The sequence below is a fragment of the Hyposmocoma kahamanoa genome, unplaced genomic scaffold, assembly GCF_003589595.1.
Source record: "Hyposmocoma kahamanoa isolate Upper Pololo Valley unplaced genomic scaffold, ASM358959v1 204, whole genome shotgun sequence".
NCBI classification, from domain to species: domain Eukaryota; kingdom Metazoa; phylum Arthropoda; class Insecta; order Lepidoptera; family Cosmopterigidae; genus Hyposmocoma; species Hyposmocoma kahamanoa.
The window spans coordinates 156018-169152 of NW_020653728.1; the positions used below are offsets into that span (position 1 = coordinate 156018).

Here is a 13135-nt window from a genome sequence, read left to right on the forward strand (position 1 = left end):
TTTTCCATTATCCGTTTCGTTTCATAAATGTGAAGATCAACGCCAAAATCGGCATTAAATATAAGCAACGTAACGATTAAGTCGCATTATCGACTGTTATAAAGAAACCGAAGGGAGCCTCCCTCAAGAAAAGGACACAAAGGCCGTTCCACAATGGTAATAAGTTTACTCGAACAACTACATTTACGAGTGTCGCGTCACTGCAACCCTTTATTAAGCTACAACAAATACAGTGTCAGATTAGTGACGACCACATTATTTAGCAAGCACTCAACCAACTTTCTCACTGCATTCGGTAAAATTTTATGACGCACGCTATAGGTACTGTTTTACTTTACACTTACACTATTTTGCTAAAGCATAAGAAAGCAATTAGGATGTGTCTAGTTCTGCAAGAGCCGTGACGCTACGGCAAAGGTAAAAACGGTTGTAATAAAAAAGGGAATGGAGGGTTCTTATGTGAGTGGCGACGTTGAATACGCTTGACATATGTTCAGCTCGGAGCTAAAGGGGATTGAGTGGCGTAAGCCCTTGGGCTCATTATTGGCCGTTTACCCTTTTCGAAGAGCCCTCCGCTCTGTTTGCGAAGTGTTCTCATTTCACTTAATAGAGGCGAAATTTTGTTTAGTTTAATATTCACTGTGGGGCTTAGTGATGTACAAACACGTCACGTTGCTGGTTTATGACATATTAGGTTTAGGGAAATGTAAAGAAAAATACTTCTCACACAGAGATAATAGTTGCTTGATTAGACACGATATATTATTGTGAATTTAGTTACAAGAACCATTAAATTCGTCAATGTTTGTATTTGTATCCAGATATCATGCTTATACCTACCAGTGGTGGCGCGGATGACGCTTTGAAGCTTCTACGAGGATTTAATGTGTACATAAATAATTGTTATGACAGCGCTTTCCAGTAACCAGGAGAAATATAAAAAAAATACTAACCTGCACCCTTACTTCAGGCAAATTAACTTTCATCGCCAGCTCCTCTCTCGAGTAAACGTCGGGATAATGGCTCTTCTCGAAGGCCCGCTCCAGCTCGTGCAGCTGGTACGTGGTGAAGGTCGTCCTGTTCCTGCGGTGCTTTTTCTTGTCAGCGGCCGATCCCGCCGGCGGCTCCTCGTCGCTGCCTGCGGACTTGTCTTCGGCAGTCGGCTGGAAGCCATCGTTGCTGTTGCAGGAACCTTCGCCTGCAACACGCAAATGCGCATTGTTAGTGAAGACTTCTGAAAGCGGTTGTTACTAAAGGCAGTTTAAATAAATTTTGCCCGGTGTCACGTTGCACATTAAGTGCTGAAAACATTTTAGTGTCGACATTAAGTTAAAAGAATTCTTAAACAGCCTGCAATAGCACGCATAGAAATGCATTCAGAGTTCATTAAATGCAACACACATCGTTGCTTCAGTGTAACTTAAAAGATTGACTAGAGAAATGCTACATCAGCCATAATTAAACTGTAACGTTATTAAATAATAATCGTAGATACTGACCGTGACTCGATAAATTGAATTTAAGACCAAGTTCATTAACGATGCCTTTACAGACCATTATCTGTTTTGCAGAAGAACTGGATATGACTAGGATAATCCCGAGTGAGCGAGTTCAAGCTGTGTGTGGGAATACTTATTGATCTAAACCAATTGTGTGCACTACCGAGGAAGAAAACGATTTGTAGCTGACAGTGACGTGACGTGGCTCTTATAGAAAGAACCACTAATGGACCAATAGAATACTTAGATAGCTTTAATTACATCATCGTGCGAAGAAAATCGCGCCGTGGGCGCAGCAGCGATTAATGACTTGCCAAAGTCGTGACGGGAAATTACGATTAACATATTCAGTCATTAGCGTACGAGGTGACCCCAAAAACATTATAGACTTAATCACAATCAATTAACGCTCAAAATCTGAAAACGCCCCGCAGCAGCAAAAAGAATAATTCAATCAAGAGGCCATTTTGAAAAATCATTAAGGTGGTTTAATACGAGCAACACGGCAAATCTGACACGTGATTAGGGTTGCCACATCAAAAAACAACAAGACAAGCCATTATGGGCGATAATGCTGCGAGTGTTGCCAGATTATCGATAATTATTACAAAAAGGTAAGCTCAGATCGTATCGCGATAAGTGTAAAACGTCTTAATGCGTTGCCCATAATATTTTTATTTGTTTTGTGCTGCCGCGTGTAATCTGTCTCAATAATCTTAATGCGCCGTTGTCTGTCTGTCTCTTTTCCTCATTGGCATATTAGACGCGTGCAAATGAGACGTGTTTAATGCAGTTAGTCTGTTTTGACTCGTGATCGGTCAATCTGAGCACAATGCCGGTGTTTTGTCACTCTCGTATCGATTTTGATTTCTTAATCGTCGTTGTGAGTGACGCGACGGTGACTTCGATTCGAATTAAATCGTGTTACTAAATTGTATGTAGTTAAGCTTGTACCTTTTTCAAACCAAAATATTATCTGATCTTACCAATTTCTACGAAAAACGTATCAAAATGTCTTCCGCAGATCAATACAGCCAATCCACCGTGCACTTAAAACAATATTTGAAACATGAAAATCTGCATATTTCAACACTAATTATTCGTCCTTATAATGGATTGCCGTACACTGAGTATATTAGCTGTAATAATTGCCTTTCCAACATTGCATGGGAAAGTAACGAAACCCATAATTATGTTACTTACGCTAAGTGGTACTGATTTTTACCGTGTCCCTTTAGTTTTATATACAACTTATGCAAATTTTAAACACGCCGGCTTGAAAATTATCGTATTTAGAATAAATTGTAACACCTTATTATTGCCCCTATGAGGGTGGCATATCTATAAAGATAAAACCCTCTTAAAAAAATAAGAAAAAGTATTTAAATAGAAAACCCACTGTGAATCCCCTAATGTTCATACATTTTTAAAGTTCCCTTAAATTTTATTATAATATTTAAAATCTGTAGCAGATCTGTTCGACGTAAATTATTGGCATGGGAGTTGCCTGCTGACCCACTACCCTCGTGCAGTGATTGGTCTATTTTTATTAAAACTATTCTTGTTTTAATGCGATGGATAGAGTCATTAAAAGTTAGAACAAATCATGTCACAAAAATTTATATAAGTAATGCATTTTCGCTGTACCATAATTCGTCCTTGTTAGGTACTTAAATTTTATTCTATTAAATTTTTTTAGAAGTTTTATGAGAAGTTGTTAAAACTGTAACATTTATACTTTAAAAGACAATTATCTACTAACTAAATACAGTTATTAATCAGTGGAAATGATGACATGCAACTCTTTGCACAGCAGGCACTCAATCACGCGCGCGGACAAAATAATGGCGGCGGCGAATGCGCGGTTTCCGCCACCGACTGTTGCCGCCGCTTCCGCACGAAACATCGGGTATTTGTTTTATTTAAAACCTATTAATCATTTCAAATTCCACTGCTAACGTTTGCATGTTACTGTTTACATTATTTTGATTTTATAATATTAATGATTAATGGCAATTTGTTAATGCTTTTATGATTATTCTGCCAGCAATATTAATGTCTGAGTATTGGAATGACGGCGTAGCAATCGTGCCGATAGCGTCAAATGTAACACATTAACATACACTAAAAGCCAAATAATTACGACTGTGTAAACGTCCTCCTTAAAAGATACCAGTGCTCAAATAACGCATATGCTCCGATACGACTGCATATGCTTTTGTTCTTGCATGGAACAATACTAATATTAAAAAATATAATACAACTACCGTAAGATATGGACAAATAAAATAATAACGTTGGAAAACCAACCCTCGAGTACTCGTTTCGTCCAACAGTGAATAGAACAAACAAAATTATCTATCCGGCCGTAGCCTGAGCGGAATTATACCGGCGAGCGGAAGGCGTGCTGTTGCTGCGATGCGCTGATACGCGATGATATATGATGCATATTACTGACGCTATTTATGACCAGCGCGGGGCGCGCGTTCACCTTCTGTGCATGTTTAGGGTACGATATTGAAGTAAGAATTAAGTGACGCATGTTTCGTTTTAATAGAGCAAGAAAGTGGTACCTAATTATACTTAAATTCTTTTCAATTTTGTAAAAGACACGTAATGATTATCTACTGTCACAACCCATTTCAGCCGATGCTAGAAAACTCTTTTACAGAAGAATCCGCTCACAAATAAAAGACGCACATAACATTTCAAAGCATATTTACGAGTAAAGTCGGGAGTGCATTTAATGTAGAGCCCGAGCAGACTTATCGAATCGCGAATGTTTTTCCTTCCTACAATTAGCCAAGTTGAATGCACATCTTCAAAATATTTCAATTCAACAGGATCCATTGTTAGAAGTTATTAAATTTGAATATAATAGCATTATCATACACCGCCATTGCAGTTGGCGTCCGCACTGCCCGCGCGCTGTCCGCGCGCTGCCCGCGGACTCTCGTGTTTGATTTATCGCGCTCGCTACGTTGTAATTGCGTTGCCGTCGTTGGATATGCATCACATCGTGTTACATGAACAGTGCTGATAAAAGGGATGTACTGACGCACGAAACACTTGCAAAGGCAACGACGTCGAAGGTGACTTTGTGAGTGTTTACACGATTGATTGCTTTTATAAAATCGGCAGTCCGGATGAGATTGGGCCGTCCTTACCAAGTGGCTCTTTAATTACGGGTAATTATTGAAATACTAGCTATAACAATATTCACAAATTCTATGCTGCAATTGTACTAGCTGATCAACCAACTAAAACAAAAACATCGGTTAAGTTTAAAGACTCTCCAAGTGCAAGCGGATTTTTTAAAATAATATCAAGTGACGGGACGAATAAGTCGTGTGCCTGGTGGTAAGCTGCACGCCCGTGCGTAACAGTTGCAGTGCCACCCAGAGCTTTAAATAATAATAATAATAGTAATAATAATAACCCATTTATTTCCGGCCATAGCCCATAAGATAATGGTGTTAGTCACAAAAGAAAACCTTAAAACTATGTTAGTATATCTTTAAATCGCAAAGACCTGAAAGACACTGCCACTGCGCCTGTCACTCTGAGACATAACCCTTACCTTCCTAAACTGGAACGCAGTAATGCTCACATTACTGCTTGGTGGCAGTAGCCGGCGGCAGTACTTCTTGGACGAACTCTTTCACAAGGAGCTCCACTGTCTACTATTTGGCGATCAAATTGAAAAGCAAAATGCGCAATGTATCCAAGAGCTTACGTACGTCCTACATAATTAGAGATAGATAACAATCATTGGCGTGACCCAAAAAAGATTGAACATTAATTCAAACGCCGTCCCCTGCCGACCGCAGCCGACTAGAACTCGTTAGATCATGATTAGAATGTCGATTGTTTCGCCACATTCGATTCGCAATCAATTACTGACTATTCGATTATCCAGTCCCCCTCCCTTCACCTCGCCACCCTGCTCCAGTCCGGTGCGGTGACCGCGTCATTCGGTTGCTGATGACGTCATGTCCTGATTGACATTCTATGGTGAATATTGACAAAGAATGTATTCATTTTATAACAATAACCGTTTAGGGTGTCCGTCTGTATGTATTTTCAAGATGGCTAACACAGAATTTTGAGTCTTAGTTAACCACTGTTTAAGTGGTAGAGAAACTGAAACAATATTATGGAGAATCTGCTCATGGTATGTCTCATGGAATGATAGTAACTAAAGCAAGATCGATTTAATTCAAAGTTAGTGAAGAAACGACCCCATTTTGCTAATAAAAATATACTCTTCTATCACGATAACGCTCCAGCTTATAGCTAGCTCCATGTAACTTTTCGCTATTCTTAAATATTAAAAAATTACTTGATGGACAAAGATTTCCATATTTTTTGATGGGTTGGACACGAACGTACTTCATTAGCCACGTCCAAAGCAAGGCAAGTGGAATTTGTGTTGACGCATTCATCGGCCACGTCGTCACAAAACGTCAGTCAGTTTCATTTAAAAAATCCTAAAATATGTTTCCAAACTCAATTGTAAATGTAATTAATTCTTGTAACTTTTTGCACATGTGATATAATTCCAAAATAATTGAGATTATAATAATAATCTCCCACAACAAATCAAAATTAATCTTTTAGTCCGTGCGAGAAGTGAGAGTCTAAAATAGATACCTATCCAAAATAATAATGATAATAAATAAAAATAATAGAAATAAATAAGTTCAGGTCAGGGCCCGTAAGATAATGGCGTTAATTACAAAAGAAAAGCTTAAAACTATGTTAATACTACTATTTGCAATGAATTTGGAAGTATTGAATGGTAATTAAAATATTGAAATACGAAAATTTTGAAAATACACAAAGTATTACTTAATTTGTCTAGTAGTGAAAACTCTAAGATTGTACAGTCAAATCGAAGGGCAAACATCCTCAGGATGCCATTGCCACTATCAGATGATGATGATGAGATGACAACTTTTTACGCCTACCTAATGGCATAGAAATCGTCCGTTCGCGCCTCGGCAAACAATAATGCCAGACGTGCTGCAGAACGGCTGCAGACTACTTGAGTACATTCACTGTCAAAAAGCTTTGAAAAGCTCAATTTTGACCTCTTTTGCACAACGTGTGATCTATCTACGGGCCAACATATTCCCTCTCACAGCCAGCGCTCTACGTGTTTATGTTATGTAACACCTAGTGAATCGATGTGCGAGTTTTCCTTGCACTTGGCCGGTTTTTGTGAATCAACCAATATTCACCGTCTGCAGCCGCAACTTACAAATTAGTAACAAAGCCCATTGTAACCTCAAAAAATGTTAATGACTTCAAAGATTTAAATAAATCAATCCAAGCGCTTGGAGCAAGCTAAAATATTACACCAATTAATAAATTTGTGGCGCTCCGAAGAACTTAATAATAAAGTAGGTAAAGCAGCGCGTTGGAAAATGTGAAGCGCGAGTTTGTAGCGAACTTAATTCTCGAATTAGGACCGTTTATTGAGTCAACATAAGGCTTAATTATAGAACCGAAACACGCCGGACTTGGCCGCGCGCGGGTCTCGCGGAGCTACTGGTTTATTAGACTCTTGTATTTGCTTAACACGTACCTTTTTATCTCGTAACTTATGAGTTCAGTAGTCCGACATTTTGCCGCACGCACTAGAACCACGCGACCATTGACCAATAGTGGCATTACTTTTACAAATTATATTCCTAATAAGTAATAATAATAATATGCCAGGCAAGGACCAATTACCAGGTTAGTAGAACTAATAGGAAAAGATGTACTACACATAGGCATAACAATTTAAGTATAAATACTGAGTGACGGGACGAACACTTCATGCGCATGATGGTAAGCGACACGCCTGTCCATAACAGTTGCAGTGCCACTCAAAGCTTTAATCGCAAAGATCTGAGGAGTACTGTCACTGCGCCCGACACCCAGAGACATAAGTTCACAAATTCCTTGTACTTGTAATTTCACCGGCACCCTTGCCCTTCGAAACCGGAACGCAGTAATTCTCACATCGCTGCTTGGCGGCAGAAATAGGTAAGTCGGCAGTACTTTCCTAGACGAACTCATTCACAAGGAGCTCTAGTGTTGCTAAAATGAATGGCGACAATAACGCTTCTAAACCTACACGAGGCTAACGACAAAACCGTTAAATGAATCTACGCTTGTCACTGGAATCTTGTTGTGCAGAGCAGACCCGCGTAAGTGAGCGTTAGTCGTATTAAAGTGTAGTAAAGGTCGGGAAGTGGCTAATGAAATTTGGTTGTCGTGTTATTGGCGCGCGCACGCGACTTTGCTCGCGCGTTTTCAGAATGCAATAAGGTCGTGTTATGAGCTGGCTTTAAGGAACGCAGCCTTCCTAATGAGATTAGTGCTGTGTTTACACTGGAGATTTTGTTTTGCCGGGAAACACGAACCAGGTTATTTCTACTTCGATTTATGACGATGAGAATGAGTTAGAATAGAAAATCGTTTATTTCGTAAAAATCGCAGCACGGGTTATATGGCCATAATATATTACATTTATTACAGATAGAGAATTAAGTACATCACTTTAATACATACAAATAACACGACTAGTAGTATTAGTTTAGTAGCAGTAGAGCTCCTTGTAAAAGAGTTAGTCCAGGGAAGTACTGCCACCTTACCTATTGCTGCCGCCAAGCAGTAATGTGAGCGTTATCGTGTTCCGGTTTGGAAGGGTAAGGGTGCTGGTGAAATTACAGACACATGGGTCTTGTCAACTTAAGTCTCAAGGTGACGGACGCAGATGTAGTGCCCCTCAGATCTTTGCAATTTAAAGCTCTGGTGGCACTGCAACTGTTCTGGACAAGCGCGTAGGTTAGCATCAGGCGCACGACTTGTTCATCGGGTCACTTGGTGTTATAAAAAAAACTATAACTTAAATAAATAATCAAGTTTAAATAAAATGAGCGTAACAAGTGCGCGTTGTGCTCTTCCGGAAGCTATCATCCTCGCGGCTTGTCGTCTCAATGAAAGTGCTGCGACGCTGAAATTCATTGGCCTCGGCTAGATAATAAAAAAGTAAAGAGAATGGACACTTACCGCCCCGCCCGCGCCCGGTCACATTGACTGAACGACAACAAAGCTGTCGATGAGCCGTTTTCGCACTATGACAGCTTTGATATTTGAATATAGTTTTCATTTATTCATGACGGAACTTGTACGTTAATATGTAACATCATTGTACGTTACTATTTATAATGGTCGTGAATTATACCGGCTGTTTATCATCATCTAAACAGGATAAAGAGAGGAATTTCTTTCATTTTCTGAAAGAAGAAACGAAGTAAGTAAAAAAAAACTTATGTCTAAGACTCATTTAGTTACTGTTTTTTTTTTTTTCATTTAATTTATTGCAGAGTACTATATAATACAGATTTATTATATTAATATAATGAGACGCCATAACTTCGTGTGCTAATAGAAGGTTTTTCGAATTAGCAATTTCTATTGCCGATAAATATTACGCAGTGAATATACCTAATTGTTAACTAGGTAATGATAAACTTGGACACGTAATTTCAAGTACCTTGGTTACCTTATTTAAAAGTATCTACCCAAAATATAACGTTTTAAGTGCTTTTAATATATTTTTAAAATAAATTTTCAATACTAGTTAGTGAATTAATGAAAAATATAATATTCTCTAATGAATTTGTATAATTATTAGGATTCTATTAATACAATTATCGATAACAGATTCGCGTTAGAATTTTCGCTATGTTACCGCTGTGACCACTTGATGTAAGTACTAGAAGTAATGGATAACCCTGGCACTTCACGCACACTTTTGATCGTGTGCGGATAGCGCCTTGCTGTATATAGTAGTAGTAGTAGTAGTAGGTAAATAACTTTCGACCGTTGTATGGAGTGTCTGGGGTGTGCCTCGGCAACAAAGTACACGTGTCACGAAACACTACTATGTTACGATATGCTCAATTTTACACGCTTCAACTGAAAAAATTGTAAATAATAGGATAATATACTTAATATTTATTGATGTTGAAATATTCGACGGTAACGAAGTACCTATATAATATTAATATGCAATGAAACCAATAGAACATCAACAGCTACATTGTGATGCAACAAGCACTCGTTGAGCAATTTTTAAGAACAAAAAGTGACGAACAGGATGAGTTGTAAAGAGGTTATTGCAAGCAGACAAACATCGTGCGCAGTGACATGCACTTTGCACAGACAGTTTCGATTTCAGCCATGCCAGGTGTTGAGTATTTGCTTATTTTGATGTGAATACTTACTGTTCTGTCATTGTACAAATACATATGTGCACTTAAGATATTTAATACTATATCTGGCTTTACACGGTCACAGGACCAATACGTAAACGCTATTACCTGTGTAACTGCCTATACAAAGTGAATAGTTGAGATTTTTTCCAAATGATCTCAAACATAAAATATTGCAACGAAATAATCGACTAGTGTAAACAGCCCCTTACCGAGTTAATAACAGCCGATGTAGCGATATGAGGATTAGCTAATTAATAATTTCACACAAATTACCGGTGGCAGGCCGCGCGCACTCTACCTGCGTGCGATAAACATCTCTTATACAACTAATCGATTTTGCATTTTGACGTCAAAATGTTTGTTTGTGGAATTTTAAGCGGAATAATAAGAAATAAACTTCACTATCAATCACGTTTTAAACTAATTTCAAACTTTGACCTGATTTTGAACAGCAACGAGTCCCGCAAACCCATTTGCGCAACCTACAGCTTTAAGGTTCAATTCAATTACACAGGATTTGTCACTTCTTCGGATTGAATTATTTTTGAACTTTCACACAATGATTTTAAATTAATTAAATGGGATTATGTGTGACTAAACGTTGGATTTTGTGGTGTAATGTTAATATTATCAGTCATAAGGCAGCCAGAAGTCGCATTACAAGCGTATCATTCAGTGAATTATTACCTTCACAAACTGGAGATTGGGTTTTATACGAGCAAAGTCGCGTGCAATGCCTACAGCACAGTGCGTACGAGTGGGTAAACGCTGGGTTAAATTAAACTCGCTGCTACGACTTCAACTTTCGTGTTGGGACTGTGTAGGTTAATTAGTGCTATAAATTAAAACAATACTTTTGTGTGACCGAATAAAATATGTTAACTATGTAAAGAATTTGTTCCAGTATAATTCGAAATACCGGTTTCATACTTTGTTCTGTTTCGACTTTCTTTATGCTCAAGAAGTCGTGTTATTGAAATGTTTCGTTATAAAATTATAAAGTTAATACAAAGTCTTGGGTTCGTTTTCTCCGGGAAGAAGTTCGTATGAAAAAATTCCTTACTGTACCTAATCGTGGAGCCTTTGAGTATTTTATAAATTAGATAAGATATATTTTTGAAGATTTTTTTCACCATTTCGGTGGCGCAATCTTACTCTCATTGTAACAAAAATAAGCACTAAGCGTATACAATATCGTAGATTTTTTAATAACAAATGAAATATTCTACGTAACACCGAAATTACCATGGACTCCGAGTATATGATGTTAATAAATAATGTTTTGATGATTTATTATTTGAATCACTGATTGTTTGGCAATAGAGTATTGATAAAATCTCATACACAGATTTTTATAAAAGAAGAACGGCGACATCCCGTGTATTTTGTGACGGCGTGTTTGTGTTTTTGACGACGTGCATTAAGGAGACCTTTCAATTGTGATTGATTATCAAAGCATGGAAAAAGTTAATTGACTACAGCCTGAAGAAACTGTTTATTACGTTGTCCATTTCGCTTCAGATGTTTGTTCGTAGTAGCATAAAACAACAAGTTTTCAGTTTGTTCCCAAAAACAATAAAGAACTTCCCAAATATTCCCAAATCTGCCAAACTATGCCACATTTAATATAACTTATCATGTTCTGCAGCAATGAAAATGAATAAAATTAAATGTGCCTAAATGGCAGAAATCTGCCACAAATGGTCACACTGTTCTCAATATCAATGTGACATTGACATTGGCAAGAGGTCTCTTGTCAAAACTTTCCTTTTGCAACTTTCATTATCTCTCGTTTGAATATTGTCTAAATATTTTTGTCACATTGTGTTTTATTTTTGGCTTTATGTCATTACTGTTTAATTGATTATTTCATTAGGTATTTTATAGCTTTAATGTTTTATGTGTGTCCTGTAAAACAACCAATACTTCAGGTAGGTAACAATTCAAACATGCTTAAAATGAAACGTACGCACAAGAACGTTACCTAATCTATGGTCGAACTGAATCGATTGCGTTGCGTTCTTGCATCTATTATAAAATACAATGTTTTACAATTTTTTTTATTTCCGACCTCTAAAAATATACAAAAATATATTGATAACTAGGCATCGACAAAAGTGCAAAATTACACCAGCAAAGGTCATGAACTTTTCTTTCAGGTGATAATGATGATACTAAATTCAATTTTATTTTTAAGATTATTCGAACGTGAACCAAAGCTTCTAACTAAAAATAGATTTCATTCTTCTTTGGCCTTTGCAAAGAACAGTCCCATAATTTCTGTTAAGTTTTGTTAATGGTGCCCCTCCCTATCGACATTTAGTTATACGGGAAGGGCACTACTACCTGTGCAAACAAGCCTAGCATTAAAGAATAAAATAGATAGAAATAGAAAAGAATATTATACAAAATACGTAAATATTTAAGTGAGCATGCTCGTATTACCATCTGCGAATCTCTGATCCATTCCAAACTTAATTACGGAGATATACTTTACGGTCCTCGTTTGTTGAGTAAAACACAACACCTGATTCAACGTGTACAAAATGCTTGTTGTCGATTTTGCTTCAGAATCCCGCCTCGCAGCCGCATCACGCCATATTTAAACAATGCAAACATGTTAAATATGGACTCGCGAAGACATCTACATCTCGCGTGCATGCTGTTTGGCGTGATAAAGTTCCAAAAACCAGAGTACTTGTATGGAAAGTTAAAGTTCTCCACTTTTCACGACAAATTTTCTATTAGAACCGTGAGACCTCTGTTGGCGGGACAAATTCATCGCACTGTGGCCTTTATTGGAAGCTTCCGCTATCAAGCAACGAAATGTTGGAATAATATTCCACCCCCGCTTAGAGTCCTTAAAACTAAGTTTACGTTTAAAAAACATTTGAGGGAATTTATTTTTGATAGGCAAAAACTGGGTATTGCTAAACGCTTTACATAGCGGAGGCTTCTAGAATGAAGTCCCCTTGCTTCTTGGATATTTATTATCATCATTTTGTGTTACAATGGCTTTCATCGATATTAAGTACTGATTATTATTATTATTTTATTTTAATTATACCAATTATGAATTTGTGTTACTATTTTTTCAAATTTTTATTTTTCAATTTTTTACAGTTACTATTTTTTTTTAAATATTTTATAATGTACATAATTCTTACGTGATACTAACATATGCACGCTACATTCACCTCACAATGTTTTTGTTTTTGATGGTGCATCAAAAACAAAAACAACGCGCTACCCTCGAAGGTAATTAGGTTAGTATTATGTTTTTATGCTTTTTTTTCGTTTTAATTTTGATTTCTGTGTGTCTCTTAATCAATTTACTGTATTATATTGTTGTGTGTCTCT

At 37.3% G+C, this 13135-nt stretch overlaps 1 protein-coding gene across 1 annotated transcript in view; it reads right to left on the reverse strand.

Annotated features, from left to right (window-relative positions):
* The window catches only part of LOC113227263 (retinal homeobox protein Rx1-like), a 66860-nt gene that overhangs the window by 43173 nt on the left and 10552 nt on the right, over positions 1–13135 (reverse strand). The window contains exon 2 of the mRNA XM_026460165.1: positions 954–1198. Within this exon, the coding sequence (XP_026315950.1) occupies positions 954–1198 (245 nt within the window). The remainder of the gene's footprint in view (positions 1–953; positions 1199–13135) is intronic.